General features: G+C 43.4%; 1 protein-coding gene across 6 annotated transcripts in view; it reads left to right on the forward strand.

The window, feature by feature from the left end:
- Positions 1–20,731, forward strand: part of Unc-115a (actin binding LIM protein Uncoordinated 115a) — a 265,949-nt gene that overhangs the window by 99,078 nt on the left and 146,140 nt on the right. For all 6 annotated transcript variants that reach the window (XM_084577455.1, XM_084576663.1, XM_084575542.1 and 3 more), the window contains exon 5: positions 7,076–7,202. In XM_084577455.1, coding sequence (XP_084433581.1) covers positions 7,076–7,202 — 127 coding nt within the window. The remainder of the gene's footprint in view (positions 1–7,075; positions 7,203–20,731) is intronic.

Consider the following 20,731-nt stretch of genomic DNA (forward strand, 5'->3'; position numbering starts at 1 on the left):
ACAATTTTTTCAGAGGAGCATAGCATAGATCAAATTAATGAACTCATCACAGATTGCATTATAAATGCCGCGCGCCTTGCCATTCCACAAACCTCAGCAGTGGTACAACAAAATAGCAAAATCTGGTGGACACGGGAATGTAGGGAGGCAAAAAAACAACAAAATAAAGCCTGGGGTAAGTTTCGAAGATACCCAACATATAAAAATTTGACAGCTTATAAAAAAGCTAAAGCTAAAGCTCGTTATATTCGTCGCAACGCCGAAAAACAATCATGGCAGAAATTCGTGACATCTGTAAACAGCTCAACACCATCTAAAAGAATGTGGGAGCAAGTCCACAAACTAAATGTCAGCTTCTCCCCATATACGATTCCGATTCTCACAGCGCCTGGTATGCAAACGAGCATCGAAGAGCAGGCGAATATATTAGGGGAACATTTTCATAAGGTTTCAAATTATACACACTACACAGAAACATTCCTAAAATATAAGAGTACAGCTGAAAAACAAAAGCTTCCAACAAGTGGCAGCACAAACAAACCATACAATAGTTTAATTACACTGCAAGAATTGAAGAAAGTCCTAGCTAGAGGTAAACAAACTGCACCAGGTCCTGATCAAATTCATTACGAGATGCTTGCTCATCTATCCGAAGCCTCTGTAGAGGCACTCCTGAAATTTTTTAACAAAATTTGGGTTCTAGGGAAATTGCCGTAAGCTTGGAAAAGGGCCATTATTGTACCATTCTTAAAACCAGGAAAACTGCCAACTTCTCCTAACAGTTATAGACCTATTGCTCTCACCAGTTGTCTAGCAAAATCTTTTGAAACTATTTTAAATACTAGATTAACCTTTGTTTTAGAATCTCATGAACTTATTAATATTCATCATTGCGGTTTTAAGAAAGGGTGCTCAACAACTGACCACATAGTACGCCTTGAAAACACTGTCCGAGAGGCTTTTATACATAAACAGCATTGCCTCACAGTTTTCTTCGATCTAGAGAAAGCCTACGATACAACTTGGAGGTTACGGGATCCTACGGGATTTAGCAGATCTAGGCATCCGAGGCCGAATGCTAAATGTCTTAAATAACTCTCTCACACCGTTTTTTCCAAGTCCGCCTCGGCGCCACCCTGTCTAGAAGCTTTGTTCAGGAAAACGGGGTGCCACAAGGGTGCATTCTAAGCACAACCCTTTTCGTTGTAAAAATCAATTCCATTTGCAGAGAAATCCCAAATTCCATTATGTTTTCGCTCTTTGTAGATGACCTTCAGATAGCCTGCACATCCTCAAACATACAAACATGTGAGAGGCAAATACAAATAACAATTGATAAACTAGCGAAATGGGCCGACAAAAATGGATTTCAGTTTTCTCCAGAGAAAGCATTTCACTATTTTTTATGATCATGCCATCCCTTTCCATCCCAAATTACTTTTAGGAGAAAGAGCAATAATAAACTTAACATGTGTTCTTGGTTTTTTAAAAGAAACAGACATACTGAATAAACTGTAAACTTTAACGAACCTTTTTCCCCCTTTTCAAATAAGAACAGATTTTAACCTTGCTCTTGGCGCATGATAGCCTCAGTTGCTTATGCGCCAAAAAAACCCAATACAATACAATACAATGTACTCCGGAAGAATGTTCTGACCTATCGGCTTTTAAGTTCCTTCTTTTGTGCTTCGTGGGCGCTGGTGGTGACAAGTCACATTTGGGCGAGTGATGCAGCAAGCAGTGGCTGTGGCACATCACTTATTCATGGCTGTTTGGAATCGTTGAAACTAAAGGAAATATTTAAGGTGCATGTGACTTAAGATAGATAACAAATAGTGAAAGTCCAAGATTGATGCTCGTTGGGCTAGTTGGTTAATCATGACTTCAATAACAGCACAGATAAAAAGAAGGGACAAGAAGGCACAAGAGAATAGAGCGCTGACTTCCAACTGTTTATTTCACCAAGCGTGCCATGTGTATGTACACCAACAAGTGTGAAATCATAGAAAGGGAAAGGGAAACGATACTCGTCATGGATGCCACAGCATAGCACCAGGAGCCCAATCTCATCCATCTAAAAATCTGAGTTCCTTGTGGCTCAAAAAGACTGATGGCATGCTCACGCACTTATCTCCCGCATGCGCAATCTTCAACGCCTCAACAATTTCTCTAACTGCCTGATCCTGATGTTTACTTTCAATCATGCATGGATTAAAAGCTGGTACGCATGGCTTTATCCGGTGCTGACGTTCACATTTATTGTCGCAGTTATGGCAGTGCAGGCTGAGCTGACCCTGGTTCCTTTCTTTTACGTTGTAATTGTGCTCTCTCAATCTTGTGTTGACAAATCTGCTCGTCTGTCTGATATATTCGCGGCCACATGACAAAGGAACGCGATATACTACACCCTCTTGACAACCGACGAAGCCGTTTTGATGATTAATACTGCAAGGGCTCTCCTTAGTTGCAAATGCGTTTGTTGTCTTGCATAATACTGATAGTTTCAACGGAGTAGAAAACACAACTTAAACCCCAATTCACTTTCCGATTTTTTTTTTTTTTTTTCAGATTATGTGATGTCTGGTGCACATATGGAATTACAGCTACTTTTCTGCGATCATCCTTCTCGTGTACTAATTTTTTTCTTCCTAAGCATACTTTCAGCCACAGCGCTAACAAGGGGTTCATGGTAACCAGCATCATCAAGCCGACTAATCTGTAGCGCCAGGGCTCCACGGAGCATATGTACACAAGACTTGTTTAGGAAATTGCTTATACAGTATTTCACTACAGCTCGCTTTACCAGCTTTGAGCTTTATCAGCTTTACCAGCCTTTTACTTGTGCTGTTATTGAAGTAGTGAAAGTCCCCTGAGGCACCAGTTTGATTACGGGGTGAAGGGTGGGTGGATGGATGGAATATAGGAGCGTCCCCTTTGAAACAGGGTGGTAGCAGTAGCTATCATGCTCATTTTTCTCCCTATACCTTAATTATTGTTTTAGATTGGTTAACTATACCATCATTCTATTCATTAAATTTTTGTTTCTACATTACTAACATTATGTCACTTCTCTGCTTTTAAGCCACCAATCTTCCAATCGTTTTTTGCTAGCTTCCACCGCCGGTTTATTCACCCGGCCACTGGCATCTTTAAACCCCAGAGCTTCAGGAACAGTGACAGCGCCTGCAGCAACGTCTCTAACTGCCTGAAGCACGAGTTTTGTAGTGCCACTTGGGTGACGTTCTGAATAATAAAAGTAAACAAAGGCGGAAAAGTGTGATATTGCAATGAAATATATTTAATGATTTTTTTTTTTACCCTGTATGACAAAATACCTTGTAAGGTCAGCTAAGTAACTTGATAAAAATTTTGACTGCCAAGTTAATATTCTCTATGAGGCTTCTTGAGTATATGGGCTCTTGCAGAGGATGCTACAGGTCTATGTAAGCAAATCGCATGACTTGAGTGGTTTAACTTAAAAAACAAATGAGTGATACCAACCAAATTTAGTTACACTATGAGCTGTGGTTTATTAACAGATGCTTATGCTCATATATGCAACATGACATGAAAATGAGAAATGAAATCTTGAGCTGTAGGAAGGTGACCAAACTCAATTTGGCTGCTGTAGATTCTTCCAGCTTAGGACCTCGTGATAGTAAAATGACGTGAGCATAGCACCTGCAAACGAAACTTGATGAGGCCTTTATAGAAAGGTCACAACACTTAGTGCAAGTAATGTACTAGTGTACACACACAAAAAAAAAAATTTAAAAAAAGACTGTTTTACATGCTGCGACTGCTGCAAAAATTTTCGGTTCAGTCGCTGACGCCACAGTGCGATTTTCGCACAGTGCTTTCACATGCAGCGAACCCATGTGCGAATTGGGTGAGAGATACCGTCAGGGTTGTTTGATGTTTCGTAGAAAACTCGTACACAGAGCGTGTTTGATTTATATACCCACAGGTATTTTTAGATGCTAAGCGATAATTCATTAGTATTTACAAAAACTGGCAGTCTTTCAGCATACAAAAAGTGCGTTGCTCCGCCGAATTAAACCACTTAGACTTGAAAATAGCGCCGGCTGCCTAGGCATCGATACAGCTCTGCTCTACCACGGCGGATCTCAAGGGAGAGTGTGCGCGCTCCTTCGAGACGGCGTGGCTCTGCCGCGCCAGCTCATTTCACGTTACCAGACATCACATGACTTGACGCTCCTCATTGTTCAGTCGCAGAATGATCGCACTGATCGCACGGTCAATTCTGACCGGTTGGAACCTCATCTGCGGCTGGAGCCACGAAAATTGCAGCGTTAAGGCCAGAATACATGGAGCGTTTTTGCCGCGTCAAGGCGGCGTTGTATACCCGGCGGCGCGCACTCGACGCCCGGCGTTGGAAAAAACGTGCGCCGCCGCTGATCTGGCCCTGCCAAATATTTGACGCGCGGGCAGCGTGGCGTTCTCTTAAACCGGAAGCTACTGCCGACGCGAGCCAATAGGAGCGCGGAAAGCTGGCATTTCCGGTTTCAGCGGCCGCTGTCAACATGGCCACCATGGTTTTGCGGCAGTTTGGCCGCAGAAATCTGGTTATCGTAAAAATAAACTCTTAATCAAGCACAGAATGTCGCTTTTTTGTGAGTATATGACCTACTCTCGGATCGTAATGTATTTGTTTTCTCCTTGAAGCGAAATTTGTATAAGAAAAAAAACCGTGCCGCTGGTATTTGAGCGGGCATTCCGAGGTATCTTCGTTCATTCGAGCAAGCCAAATCCTTGTGCGACCTGTGTACGCTTTCTACTTTTAGCACAGTAGTGTTGGGATGCGCCCTTTCGCGATTTTAACACAAGGGACAGAGTCGCTTCTCTCACCTACCTCGCTCTGTGGTTATTTCCGCTCGCTGATGTACTTGCTTTCACATCGAGTCATCCGCTTCGTCGTTCCATGTATCTCGAGCTGGGCGTCGCGTCGGCGCGGCAGTTTTCGATGCGCGCAAATTGTGGGAAAAAACGCTGCATGACAAAATTCGCAGCGTGTGAAACGGGCCTAACGGGAGCGCAAAAATGCAAAATGGAGTTCATTACACTTACAAAGAGCTGTTGTATTGTGCATCCTAAGCTGAAATCAATTCATCAACTGATATTTTGTTATCCGCAGTGGACGCTGTGCACTGTTTAGTTGATGCTGACAGAAGTCTGTGCAAGGGGAAACGTGAAGGGACAATGGGAACCTGAGATTGAAAGCTGAAATGTCTACATCACGCCCTTACGTATATGTGTGTTTAACTACACCATTGATTGTAGCCTCGGTGACAGAGGAGATGCGTGATGGACAACAGAAGTATGAGGGCTTGTTTGAAACAGCCACATTAAAGGCTACAAATATAACGCAATTTTAGCATTTAATGTATGGATGGAAAAGTAATGCTCATGTAATAATTGTTTGAGCACATTTAGCAAAGGAAATGGATGGAAGGCTTTACAGAATGGAATTCTGAGAGCAATAGAACATGCTGCCACTAGTCTCTGGGTGCAGCACAGTCGGACCATCCAAGAAGGCAATGTACTAGTCTCTAGGTGCAGCACAGTCGGACCATCCAAGAAGGCAATGTAGGGCGATGTCTGACGCATACCACCCCCGCTGGCACAGTATTTAGCTAAGTTGGCCAAATGCAATGTTTCATTCCACTTTTGGTTTGGGGCTAAGGTTTTGCGATCACGTAAAACATGGGAAATATGGTAGCAGTGCTTTTGGATCCGTTGCTCATGGACAGAAGGTAATGATACGTGGTGCACAGCAGTAAAAGACGTTATTGGCTGTAGCAATAACTAGGAGGTTCTATACTCACTTCTCACAAGAAGTTCCTGGCTTCAAATCCACACCAATCGTACCTTTTCTTCCCTCTCGGCAGAGGCTGTGTCAACCGCAAGGACATGCAAGCCACAACTTTCTCGTTGTTTACTAAGTAGTTGCAATGTTGACCCTGCTAGTACAGTGCCTCTTGTGATGTGCCATCAGCTTGGTTGTATGGCGGCCTGTTGTGCACATCAGCACTCGCAGCCATTTAGTCTCCCACAACTATTGTATGCTCGATTCATAGATGCTGGTCTGTTATCACTTGGGGCCTGTTTTGTGATGTCGGCCATGGTCATGATCGTGCAGAGAACAATTTTACCTGCAGCTATTACAATGTGTGGGTGGAAAAAATAGTGTGCATTTTAACAGCCAGCCATTTTGAATGCCGGTATTTTATAATCACTGTCTCCCTGAAAAGCCCTATGCAGTGAAATCTCCATACTGTTCTCGGGGCACTTCGAAAATTAGGATGTACCATCTGAAAATCGTGTTATCTAAAGAAGGCTCCAAAAGGTTGTGAGTGCAACATACTTGACCCGGAACTTACTTTTTACACAGCACTTTGAAATAATCTGCCATGCTGGACTTTGTTACTGAGTATTGAGAAGCAAGCTTTTCTAACATTTGTATAAACCAGTCGCACCCCACCCATGACAAAGCCATGAAGAGCATCTAGAACTTGGTGCCAACTTCATTGAGAGCATCACTCGCACTGGAGATCTGGTCAGAAAACTGTGTTGTTGGTGTGCAGAATCTTGGCAAGGTCAGACAATGGCAGTGCAAAATAAAACAATGAAAAACAGAAGGAGTTATTGCACAAGTAAATCTATTAAAGGTAATGTCAGACATGGTTAATTGGCAATGAGCGTTACTTGCGAATTGAGCACCTATTCTCAATTCTACCCTGAAGGACTGTCCACCATCCGAAACTGTTGGAATAAAATAGATAATTGGGAAAGTTGTGTGACATCCTGTTTATATGTGTGTGTGTGTGTGTGTGTGTGTGTGTGTGTGTGTGTGTGTGTGTGTGTGTGTGTGTGTGTGTGTGTGTGTGTGTGTGTGTGTGTGTGTGTGTGTGTGTGTGTGTGTGTGTGTGTGTGTGTGTGTGTGTGTGTGTGTGTGTGTGTGTGTGTGTGTGTGTGTGTGTGTGTGTGTGCGTGCGTGCATTCTGGGTAGTGGTTGTTGCTTGTGGTTGATTAAACTGTATGGCTTTTTCTGCAGAATGTGCTGGATGCTCAGATGACCTTAGGGAGGGCCAAGCCTTGATAGCCTTGGACAAGCAGTGGCACATTTGGTGCTTCAAGTGCACACACTGCAGCGTTGTTCTTCATGGCGAGTACATGGGCAGGTATGTGGCACTTGTAGCATAGCCGTGTGTCCCTCCAAGGCATTTGATGCTCGTTTGACGGCAGAACTACTGCAAATCTAAATACAATGCATCATAGTTACTGATAATGGGTTTGGCTTTCCTTTCAATCAGCTGACTTGTCTTGGCATACCTGACCTATTTTTGCCGCATGGAAAATTGTGTTATTTGACCAAGATAGACGGTGTCTCTCTACAGAGGAGATGGAAGTAACTCCAGAACCTCCGAGAAAATGTAGTACTTACCCTGTTTGGAGGAAATGCTTTCCATTCTACAATCAGAATGACTGAGTTATAATTTATAAACTGCATAATATTAGTGTGCAGGGTGTCTAACAACCGGGAAAATCTGGAATTGTCAAGGAAATTTTATGTACCGGGAAAAATGGGGAACTGTCAGGGAAACCACCAAAATTTCGCCAAGTCAGGAAAATTGGAACGATATATTCTGCAGTGCATTTTCATTTTAAGCTGGCGCACAGCAAGTATGTTATTCGTGCAGATTTTTATCAATTTTTTGGGCTGAGCGCGTGGCCGCCACCGCCAGCACGCTATATATTAGTTCTACGCCAGTGCATGGCTGAGCTGTCACAATAGAAGAACGAATATGCACGTGAGTTGGGTATGCGACAAAAAGCGGGAATAATTGCGCCAGGAGCGGCCAGTGCGAGTGCGATCGGCGAACAGAGCTACAGCTGAGGTCCGTTGTGACACTCCAGCGGTTGACCGCTCACATCTTGGCGATCTCGCCGCAGGTTCCGCGCTTCATGTGCGCGATAAAATTGCTTAACACTTTCATGTCCACAATCACGAACTCGGTACCAGCATCGCATTCCGCGCTAACGCAGAGGTGAAACTTGCGTTGGATTGTGGACTTTCTCCGACAGAACGAAGTTTGCCCCGAATACTGGCTCCGCCGTAGAGTAGTACAAGCCAGCGTCAACTCAAAGTGTACCGTGATCCAGGATGCAATTCGCTGAAATTTGAACCTGCGGTGTCGTCGTTATGGCAGCCACGAAATGGCTGCCGTGACGTTTTCAAAGCAGATTTTATCTCATTTCGTGACCGAATTCAGCGTTAATAATTTGAGTGCGGGTGCTCGAAAGGATAAACGTTCCGAAAATTAGTTTCTCTCAAAATATATTTTCGACCATTTTCGACTTCTAAGACTCGCGTCTTCCCTTAATTAACTCCATGGCTATTAGAATTTTTGCTAAGAGCGCGCTAAGAGAAGCGAGTTCTCCCTCGAGACTGGCCGTGACCTAGGGTGCCTCGCATCGAGGCATCCTATATACACCTGAATTTTGACCAATCAAAACCACCGTTTTTTGATACATGGGGCCAATAGAAAATTTTGCAACTGGTAGTATCAAAGAGCTCTGCTGAGGCTGACATCAGTGCGCTTTTAATTTTCAGTAAACACTCAACGTTTTTACTCACCATTAACACTAATAACATCCTTTCACTATTGTAAACTGCAAAGTATGATTAATAAATAGCTTTCTGTTGGGAATTATTCGTCTACGCTCATTATCATCAGCAGCTACATTTTTGAGCCTCTTCACTCGTCAGGGAATTTGACCTGAAATAATCAGGGAAAACCTGGAAAAGTCAGGGATTTTGAAAATAGTGGTTTGCTAGACACCCTGATGTGAGTTAATGGTTGTTCGTCGTGTTGAAGGTTTATTTCATCATGCTGAAGGTTGATTTCGTAGGGCATCTTAGTGGAACAGTTGCTTTAATAGTTTTTATCACTCAAAAATAGTCTTGGCCTGTTGGCACAAAACTGGACTAAAATCCTGGGCACTGATTTGTTGGCACTTTCATCATTCCACCTTTGCAATGCTTGCCTACATGCCCTGCCCTTCTTGATTTCCACTAAGTTATTTCTCTGACCCACTCTGCGCGCTTCCTATCTCTTAATGTTACACATTCTACATTCTGTTCCATAGCTCTCTGCTTTGTCCTCAATTAAAGTAGGACCCTTTTCATTAGCTTCCACGTTTCTGACCCATGTATGAGAACTGGTAAGATGTGACCTTTAAATGCTTTCCTCTTGAGGGATACCATTAAGCTGCTAGCCATGATCAGCAAGTACTTGCCAAGTGCGCTCCATCCCATTTCTCCTAGTTATTTCCCTTTCATGGTCCAGGTCTGCGCTACCTATTGTAAACTGCTGTTCCTTTCCGAGGCTGTTAAATATTGCCTTAGTCTTGTGCATATACATTTTTAGGCCTGTCTTCTCTGCTTCGCCTGCCTAGGTATTCTTTGTAATTCATCCCCTACTCAATAAGGCAGTGTCATCAGCAGGTGGCAGATTACTGAGGTATATCCCATCAATCCTTATCCATAACTGTTCCCATTTCAGGTATCTGAATACTTTGCCTAAGCAATTAGTGAATAGCCTAACACCTTCCACATATACCTTCCATATCTTCCAGTACTATCACATATGGCTCGTCCACACCCTGATTTCACTGTGCCTGCATGGTATGTGTTGCCTTCTTATAATCGATGAGTACCGTGTATAAGGGTTGATCATATTCTGAGCATTTTTCTATCACCTGGTTGAAAGTCCGTGGTTGCCCAGACTTTATTAGCTAATACCTTGGCAAATACCTTGTAAAATACCCTGTATGTAGTAAGCAGATCTTGACATCCCCATGGATAAGGTAATATTAGTGTTCTTCCATGTTACTCTAGAAGTAATGAGGCATTTTATATACAGTGTCGCTAGTTTGTCTGGCACAGTCTCTCCACCCTTTTACAACAAATCTGCAGTTGGCTGATCCTCCTGAGCTGCTTTTTTGTTTGAAGGGAAGTAGCAGTACAGCACATAAAAATGTATCTGTGTTGTTTGTTTTAGTGCTACTGTAAATCAGCATTAGCTAGCCCCCATTCATTGCTTCCAATGCTTTCTTTACTTGATACTTTTTGATTGCTGCTGCTGTACTGCTATTCTAATTATTGTACTGGTTACTTTGGCTACTATACAGATCATTATACAACTCCTCAGCTACTTTATCTGATCAAAACATCTTAGAAGGGTCAGGGTTCGGGCTAGTAGATAATCTACCACTTTCCCCTGGCATGCTGACTGGGAGAAATCAGCCTTTTCCTGTCCTCCCCTCCAACTTTTGCTTTCCTGGCTCCTTTTACTTCCTTCGTTTTTCTTTTTTCCTGACGGCGAGGGGTAACCTTCTGTGGCTAACCACCCTGAGTTATGCAATATTTGGTTATAGTGTACAGCTGGTGGGACTTCCTGTCTCCAGCCGACCGCATGGTGGGTGGCTGGTATCATAGCCGGAAAACACACATACCTCTCTATTCTCCAAAACCAATCGCCCCGGCAAATGGTGGCAGGCGAAAGCAACAGAATTTCTGCAAAAAGCAAGAATAGCCATGCCAAGTAGTACCATGCAAATCATTCTGAAGTAGAAGGACCAGCCCGAACCCTGTCTCCATTCGAAATGTTCTAACAAACGCCTTAGGCCCAAAGTACAAAGTGAACAAAGTAGCCAATAGAGGCTTGTGAGCTAAGTCATCAAGAAATGCATGAGAAACTCACCAACATGCAGTCTTTTGGGGATGTCCTTGTGACTGACCACAAATAGATCCTTAATCTCTGTCCACTCTGTCCATGACTTCCTGAATCTCACCGAAAAAGAAATGCTAGATGGCTCCACTGTCCCAAACGTCGTCCATAGAATCGCTTAGAAATTGGATTAGAGCACCTAATCATAGCTTTCAATGCCAGCAGACTACCACAGCAAGTAGAAGAATTGGAAGTTTGTCCATATACAATACGAAATCCCTAAAGAATGGCCACTCCTCCTCTTTGAGGGGAAGTGAGCGTACTGATGTAAGAGGTCAAGTTATAGAAGATCTTATACTATCTAATAGGATATGTTTATTAAACATGGGAAAGTCTACGTATTGCTACCCCACTTCGTGCAAACTGAGCTGTCTTGTCTTTGCTTCACCATCCATATTTAACAATTTTAATTGTGCTGTTTTAGATGACCCTAAAGGGAGTGATCATCTATTTATTTATTTATTTATTTATTTATTTATTTATTTATTTATACACAGTACCTACAGCGCCCTCACTGGGGCAATATTGTAGCGGGGAAACATCATAAATAAGAACAAACATCTAGTACACAATAAATTAGGCAAATGATGCGGTCTACACAGAAAATGCAGGAAACCCATGCACTATGGAAGCAAAAACAAACAAAAAATAAAAACCATTGTAGAAAGGCAAACATACCCTAAACACACACACACGCACACACAAAAAAAAAAGATATATTTTAAAATACAGCATTGCTTAAAGAGTAAAGCTTTAGGAATAATCAACTTTGGAAAAATTTCAAAAAAAGCAACATAATACACTCGGACAAGAATTATTGCACTTATATTGACAGGTGGCTTTGCAAATCGGTCAGAAACTATGTAGGAGGAGCGATAGCGACCCGCGAAGGGAGACAGTTCCAGTCATGCACTGTTCGTGGGAAAAAACTATATTTGAATACGTTTATACGGCAATTGTACTCGCGCACCTTAAGTGGGTGGTCAGTGCGGGCGGAAATGTAGCTGGGTTCATTAATGTATTTCTCTTTTGGAATTCCAGTTTTATTAGTATTAAGCACATTATAAAAGGAAGTCTCAAATATTTGCGCCTGTTTTCAAGTAACGGCCATCCCAACTTCTCGCGCAAACCAGAAGAACTTTTTTGGAAATTGTAATCGGCAGACACAAACCTAGCAGCCCGTTTCTGGACGCGCTCCAGCTCCTCACTATTCAGTGTTGTATGCGGGTCCCAAACCGCACAAGCATACTCGAGTATCGGACATACAGTAGACATGTATAATGTCTCCTTCAGCGTAAGGGGAGCGTCCTTAAAGTTACATCTGAGAAATTTTAATGTGCGGCTGGCTTTAGCAGATATGTAATTTACGTGTGTATTCCACGATAGGTCAGTAGAAAAAAAGACTCCCAAGTACTTATAAGTTGAAACTGTGGATAATTCAGTGCTACCAAGGAAATAGTCTGTTTAGAGGAATTGTTTCCTTTTTGTAAGCCGGACCAGATTACATTTGGAGATATTTAGCGCCATATTCCAGTTGTTGCACCAAGAGAATACAGACTTGAGGTCATGCTGTAGTGAAATTGCATCTGCTTCAGAAGAAATGTTGTGGTAGATACAACAGTCATCAGCATAAAGTCTAATTATACTTGAAATGTTACTAGTGAGGTCATTTATAAAAATGACCTGTCGTTTTAAGGTTATCATCCTCTAAATTCATCATCTTAATGTGGCCACAGCTCAGGACATTTCACCATTGAAAAAATACTCTGGAGAACTCATTATAGAAGGAATATATAAAGGTTTCCTACATGCATAGTATAAGCAGCTTTAGTAGCCATTCTAGAAACATCAGAATACACAAGAAAAAAAAACAAATTATAGTGCACAGAGGCATGTAAATTAACTTACCTGTCCACGGGAAAAGAGGTGGCTTTTGGGTGGTGTCATTATTTTTTTTTTCTTTAACAAAACTTACTTGGTACAAGAGTGTCAACTATCAAATTGTAGAGGAGGAATTCTTCTTTACAATGTATTAGTCACAATCAACATATTTATTGAATAAGTAAGGAAAAAAACTCAGCAAAACATAGTAGTTAAAAAAACACACAAGCGCATCAGTTCTTGGTACCCATAAAACGAAAAATTTTCAAAGTATACGTTTTTTACAACAGGGACCAATGCAACATTGGAGCAAATTCTAGCTTTCTGTGTACAGTATTCACCGAGTTAAAGGGGAGCGAACGCGAAACTTAGAGGCGTGGATGTCAACGTTCCGGGTTGGTTTGACATAGTTTCGCTGTCAGTGCTAAAGTCTGAAGATCTGAATTTGTCTTTCGAGTCATCACTGCTGCTGTTTGCATTCAAAAACAAGCTCTCAGTTGCGTCAACTTCCGCGGAAACATGCGCGACATTGACCCAGGATGTAAACAAGGAGTGCCGATCACCCGACTCCGGAGACCACCTGGATAGGCGCGGCACGGCGGAAAAATTAAATCAAAAGCACAGCTGAAAGGAGGGTTCCTCTATTGCCCATTGGAGGACGTCACTTGTCAAGGAGCCTTTCGAAAGCGGTAAAATTCAAATCATGAAACCATCGATAGCGGGCTGTCGATTGGAATAGGCGGACAGGAAACAGTGGGCATCTGATCACTCTGTGGTGCACTTCAAGTTAGAGTATAGGTACATAGTATATGGCTAAGCAAGGCTATCCTACTTGAAATGATTCCATTCACCAGGGTGCGCACAGGTCCTTGAAAACCTTGAAAACCCTTGAATTTGAAAATTTTGTTTTCAAGGCCCTTGAGATTCCTGGACTTTTTGCTGCTCCATGAAATTCCTTGAATTCCTAGCATACTGCATGCAAATGGTTATTAATCAAAAAACAAAACGTGGTTAAAATATTTGTATTCTCAATAATGTGTTTCAGTATCTGTGTTTCAGGCGTAAAAAATCAGTTTGTGCTAATATAGCCAACGTTGCGCAACCGTTAGCCACATTGGAGCCACTCGCTGTAAAGCAAACTTGAGCTGATCCAATCCAATCTGATTTTGGCGCTTTGTTATGGTGGTTGATGGCATTGTATTTTTACGTCTGTTTTGCACCCGACTTGTTGCGGTTGAGGCATTCGACTGCAAAGCAAATGCCTGGGAAATGCAAATTTCAAGACACGTGGCTTCACAACGACGCTTACAAAGACTGGATTGCACCAGATACGACGAGTGAGCACCACGCAAGATGCAGGCCTTGCAGCAAGACCGGGCAAGTCAGCGTTATATGAAGAGTCCTAAGCATGCTGGTGTCGTGAAGATTGCAGCCAACAGCTCGGTGCGAAAGTATTTAGTTCCAAGTGCGAGCCAACAGTCAGCCATCCCGCCTCCTTTGCAATCAGGAAAGCTAGATGAAGCTTGCAAGCCACAATAGCTGGTGACGAACGCAGAGGTTCTGTGGACTTTGAAGGTTGTCACATCGCATTTCTCCTATCGGTCATTATCGGAAGCAGGCCAGCTATTCCAGCGTATGTTCCTGGACAGTGACGGGGCCAAAGCGTTTTCTTGTGGACAGAAAAAATGTGCCTATGTGACATGCCATGGTATGAGGCCCTTCTTTTTATCTGCTTTGCAGCGGGAGATAAAAGATTTTGATTACTACTTGGTACTCTTCGACGAGTCCACAAACGACTATCTCCAGCGGAAACAGATGGATTTTCACATCCGGTATTGGAATTCGTCTCACAAGGCGGCAACGAGATACTATACCTTGGTGTTTATGGGGCACTCGACATCCGAGGACATCCAAGCAAAGCTGCTGAGTGCGCTCGAGCTTTTCCCTCTTGAGAAAATTCTTCAGATTTCAATGGATGGTCCCAATGTTAACCTTCAGTTACTCAAGAATTTCCAAGAGCACCTGCATCAAGCGTACCATGTTCAATGTCTGGATATTGGGACTTGTGGCCTCCATACCATGCACAATGCCTACAGGGCAGGCGTTACAGCAAGTAAGTGGAGAGTTGACTGTCTGCTTTCCAGTCTGAGCGCGCTTTTCCATGATTCTCCTGCAAGGAGGGAAGACTTCTCAGCAGTTACCGGTCAGGAGACTTTCCCCCTGGACTTCGTTGCACACCAGTGGTTGGAGAATGTCCCTGTGATAGAGAGAGCCTTGCTATTGTGGTGTGATATTAAGAAGTTTATTGCAGCTGCAAGGAAGAAGGAAGTAAGCCCCCCAAAATGTGGATCATTAAACAACTTGTGCGAGTTTGCTAGTGATGTCTTACTGCTATCAAAGCTTCAGTTTGCACTAGGTGTGGCCGTGACCCTCAAGCCATTCCTCATTGAGTACCAAACGGATCAGCCCATGGTGTTCTTTCTTGCAAGGGACTTGGAAACAGTAGTCAAGAAGCTACTGACGAAGTTTTTGAAGTGCTCTGTCTTCAGCAAGAAGAGTCACTGGTCTGCTGACGGTGGACATTGAAAGCACCGAGAACCACACTCCACTTGAAAAAGTGGATGTAGGCCATGCTGCTGAACAGGCTGTCAGGAAACTAAAGCAAGCAAGAAGGATGTGTTCCAGTTCCGCATTGAATGCAAACACTTCTTGATCAGTGTGACAAAGGAGGTGCTTGAGAGAAGCCCATCGAGATTCTCAATCGTTAGGAGTTTGTCCTTTCTGGGCCCACAACAAATTTGTACTAAACCAAATGAGTGCCTGGCCGGCTTCAGAAGAGTGTTGGATGCCCTCATTACAGCAGGCAGAATGTCTGAGCACCAAAGAGACACTGTACTGGGGGAGTACACTGAGTTCTTGCAGGAAGAGAAACATAACCTGCGAATGTTTGAGAAGAATGGTAACAGGTTGGATGAGTTCTTGTCTGAGCTGATGAAGTTTAATTCATCATATGGGGAGCTCTGGAAAGTTTTCAAGCTTTTGCTTCTACTCAGCCACGGGCAGGCCACTGGAGCGAAGGTTTAGTGTGAACCGCCAAGTTGCCATAGAAAACCTGAAGGACCTCTCGTATATTTCACAACGTATTGTATGCGACGCTGTAACGTCCCGAAAGGCTTAAGGACTGCTGTATCAGCTGTCTGGAAGCAGTATGCTGCACACCTGGAGGCAGTAATAAAGAAGCAATGGGATGTCAGGGAATCAAAGAGGCGCTGGATCGACGAAGAGATCGGCACGATGGAAAAGGAAAAAGAAACTCGAGGCAACAATAGCTGATCTCCAGGCTTCAGCAGATACGTATGCTGAAAAGGCAGAGGCAGCTAATGATCTCAAGTAAATTGTCAGATCCAATAGCCTGAGGCAGGCTGGATGAAGCAAGACTGAGAAACTTTGTTGCCTCAACGAAAAGGTTTAGGAAAAGCTGCAGGAGCTCCCCTGAAGTTGCCATTAGCAGTTTTGCAGAATGGATTGCTCTTCGACATTGGTGCAATGCATTGCAGGGTGTTTTTCAAGACTGAACATTTTTAGATTATTTTGGCTTAGTGCAGTACTGGCTTTATTATGTTGGCTTAGTGCAATATAAGCTGTTCCTAGAAATGTTTCTTTTTCGATTTTGTTCAGTAAAATTGTTACTTGATATTGAAAACTGCTGCATGTAGCATTGTGTTGAGTGCTTGAAGATACTCCAACTGGGCCTTGAAATTTCTTGAATATCCTTGAATTTGCCCTTTTTGAATCTGTACGAACCCTGTATTCACAATCTTGGTTTATGGTTATTGTTCAGTGCTCACAGAACGCACCGAAAAGCCAGCCTTTATGTAGAAACATATGAGCCTGCTTTAGAAGATAGAACTGCACTAATATGTAAATATTACATATACAGTCGCCGACCGATTTTTCGAACCCTTAAGGGACCGAGATAGCATTTGGAAAATCAGGTAGTCTGAAAAAATTAATTCACGCAAAAAAAAAAAATCACTTTATTTAGTGAGTGGCTTGAAAAAGTGGTCAATATGCCTCTGCGGGGCACTACATAGCCGTACAAGTAAGTCTGCTTGCACATCGGCCAGAGTGACGTTCTCGCTGTACACAGCCAAAAGCACCATAAGAGCTTGGGTTAGTTCACTGCTAATTGGCAGCACAGCCTCCTCACTGTCATCACTTTCAAGCACCTGGCGCCAGCGTCACTTCCATGGGAACGGCTCCTGCAGCAGTGCTTGACGAGGTCAGCAGATGGGATTCACTGGCGCTATCATCGGATCACGACGGCACTTCATCTCTGATCGCGAAACTAGCGCCGCTGTGTCTGCTCAGTCACCGCCTTCCATGCATCAGAAAGCATGCTGAGTGCAGACAAGTCGACACTGTAGGTGTTGCCCCTGTCCACGCATAACACCATGCGACTAAGCACGTGTGACCGATAGAGTAGCTGGAGTGTCCGGTTGTTGACACAGCAACAACACACAACACGTGAATAGCGACCGCGGCGACTGACGGCTATGCATGACGGCAGCATGGCAGAGCTGGCACTGGCGGGACGGTGCAGCAAGGGGCGGCACCATCCTACAAAACACACATACTACAGAGCACACATAAAAATAAAAGTCCTAGTCACATACACAAAAAGAGAGAGAGAAAACAACTTTATTTGCCCCAGATGTCTGGAATTAGGACAGGTGGTCAAGCCCTTATGAAGCTATTTTATTCCCATTGTCAGAAACAACCAGTTTGCTCGAAAGACAGCACAGATGAAAAGGCGTTCTAATGATTCTAATGGGCTACCAGTGTACATTGATCTGTGTGTATTAAACATTTTGTGTAACAGGTGCTGGAAAGATTTGTTTCTCAAACATTCGAGCATTTTTCTAAAGTGAAATGTGCTCATTATCACTGTTACGGATGTGCAGAAATATACAAGTCCTAGTCACATACACGAAAAGAGAGAGAGAGAGAGAAACAACTTTATTTGCCCCAGATGTCAGGAATTAGGACAGGTGGTTAAGCCCGTATGAAGCTATTTTATTCCCATTGTCAGAAACAACCAGTTTGCTCGAAAGATAGCGCAGACTTAAAGGGGTTCTAATGATTCTAAAGGGCTACTAGTGTACCTTGGTCTATGTGTATTATTAAATATTTTGCGTAACAGGTGCTGGAAAGATTTGTTTCTCAAACGTTCGATCATTTCTCTAAAGTGAAATGTGCTCATTATCACTGCTACGGATGCGCAGAAGCCTACAAGTCTGGATGCCTACAAGCCTACGGATGCGCAGAAATATACAAGTCTTAGTCACATACATGAAAAGAGAGAGAGAGAAACAACTTTATTTGCCCCAGATGTCAGGAATTAGGACGGGTGGTTAAGCCCATATGAAGCCATTTTATTCCCATTGTCAGAAACAACCAGTTTGCTCGAAAGACAGCGCAGACGTAAAGGGGTTCTAATGATTCTAAAGGGCTACTAGTGTACTTTGATCTATGTGTATTATTAAATATTTTGCGTAACAGGTGCTGGAAAGATTTGTTTCTCAAACGTTCGATCATTTCTCTAAAGTGAAATGTGCTCATTATCACTGTTACGGATGCGCAGAAGCCTACAAGTCTGGATGCCTACAAGCCTACGGATGCGCAGAAATATACAAGTCCTAGTCACATACATGAAAAGAGAGAGAGAAACAACTTTATTTGCCCCAGATGTCAGGAATTAGGACGGGTGGTTAAGCCCGTATGAAGCTATTTTATTCCCATTGTCAGAAACAACCAGTTTGCTCGAAAGACAGCACAGACGAAAAGGGGTTCTAATGATTCTAATGGGCTACCAGTGTATATTGATCTATGTTCAAGTAATACTCTTGTTTGGGCGACTTGGTTCATCTTTGAAAGGTTACGTACATGTCGTATATGTGCCTTTTTTGTGTCCCGTCTTCTTTGCGCAAGTATACGTAACCTTTCATTGATCTATGTGTATTAATAAATATTTTGCGTGACAGGTGCTGGAAAGATTTGTTTCTCAAACGTTCGATCATTTCTCTAAAGTGAAATGTGCTCATTATCACTGTTATGGATGCGCAGAAGCTTTCGACAGAAAGAAGAAATGAAATGCATATATGTGGGTTTAACGTGCCATGCGACATTGGCTATATGACTGATGATGTAGGGGCGGACCTTGGTGTCGTTGACCACGTGGGATTGTTTAACGTGCAGTCAAATCCACAGCCGAGGAGCTCCTTTTGAAACGGCCGGGATCGAACCCCCCATTCTCGAAATCAGCAGTCGAGCGCCCTACCACTGAGACATGGCGACAGATGTTTAACAGCAAAAAAAAAAAATTAAAATTACTCTGACAAATATATCGTGTATACAGAAGGCACAGAGTGGCTTGTTCAAACTGGATTTTTCTATGCAGCAGTCTGCGGTTGCAGGAGTTGTGGTGTTCCAAACAGAAATGGGAGTATACAATTTTTGAGCGTTTGCATTAAGTTTTATTGACGGCAGCAACCTGTTTTGCTTTGACACGGCGCCTAATGATAGCAGCGCTTCGTTTGAGACTGCTTGTCAAAGAATCGCAAGCACCTAAGACTGCGTCTGACGATGTCCTTTCCAGCGTGACACTCTATATGGACAAGTATTTTTTTTAATGGAGCGGGGGTAATAGCCTGTTCATATATCTTTTGCAAGAGGCAGATAGGCAAGAAAAAGCGCACAGGAACCGTGAAACAAACAAAAGCGCTCTTGTACATGCCGCACATGTTCACGTAAATCACTGTGGGCTGGTACGCAACGCGAACACGCATCCACACTGGGTATGACGCTAGGTGGCGACTCTACTCGATCTCAAGGGTCCTTTAAAAGAGATTTTTGCGTGCACTGTGTGGTACCACGTACCCCGAGCACCCTTGCTTAGCCCTAAATAAAACTTGAAATTTCTCCAACCAACACTTTTATTTTATAAAACCCGACGTTTCGGAGCCGGCTCGGCTCCTTCTTCAGGGGTGCATGACGCGGGGCTGCGTGCAGCTATAAGTAAGGAATGGTCGGGGGGGAGAAGAAGGTGGGGGGGGGGGGGGAATGGGGAGGGGGTGAGATGTGTGTGAAAGAAAGGAGAAGGAAGGAGGGGGGGGGGGGGTTTAAACGAGTGAGGGTGCCGCAGGTGCAGGTGTGCTCGCTGGCGACTTTTTTCTTTTCTTCTGTGAAGTGGCCAGGAGAGAGCGAAGACCTTGCAAGTATACAGCAGGGAGGTTGCTGAAAATACAAGTGTTGGTTGGAGAAATTTCAAGTTTTATTTAGTTATCAACCCAACCAGACAGGCAAATCTGTCGAAATGTTTAGCTTTGCTTAGCCCTGCATGGCATTACTGTGCCTGGGGAAAGTGATTGAGCCGATGCCGAGTGTTTGGACCTTTAACTCTGGCAATTTTTTATAGCTCTCTGAAGATATTTTTTGCCAATATTAATAATGCTGCAGTACACATTGCAGCATACAACATTGCACATAATGGAATGCTCTCTCCAAAAACATAAGTTACAAAGCAAAAATTTATTAGGGAACACACAAAAAATCGGAAAATTGCCATTTTTTTGGCGAGTTGATAAATTTAAGACAGAAAAGGCATAATATCTACTGACGCATTATTAACAAAATGTTTAGAATATACATTTTGAAGATCAATGACCCAGGAACACTGTGCAAAAAATTTGGAGGACGCTTAAGCTTCGCCTTCAAGAGTGGAACGCAATAGCGTTATTGCACCTCGTTCGCACCGCCCACTCATTCGCTCGGTTTGCTCTTGAGTCCCGAAGGGGAGAAGCGGGTGAGCGAAGATAGTGATCTAAAGAAAGGAAAGACGCTTGATTCTACAACCCGTGAGGGTCCACGGCGAAACGTCAGGGGCGAGTGGCGCGCCATGTGTCGGGGCAGCGCCGCACATTGCGAGGAGGGGTTCTGTGTTTGCCGCAAGATGGCTCTGCACGTGCGCAGAGCGC

This window comes from Amblyomma maculatum, chromosome 1 (genome assembly GCF_055883805.1).
Source record: "Amblyomma maculatum isolate TAMU_Amacu chromosome 1, ASM5588380v1, whole genome shotgun sequence".
Lineage (NCBI taxonomy): Eukaryota > Metazoa > Arthropoda > Arachnida > Ixodida > Ixodidae > Amblyomma > Amblyomma maculatum.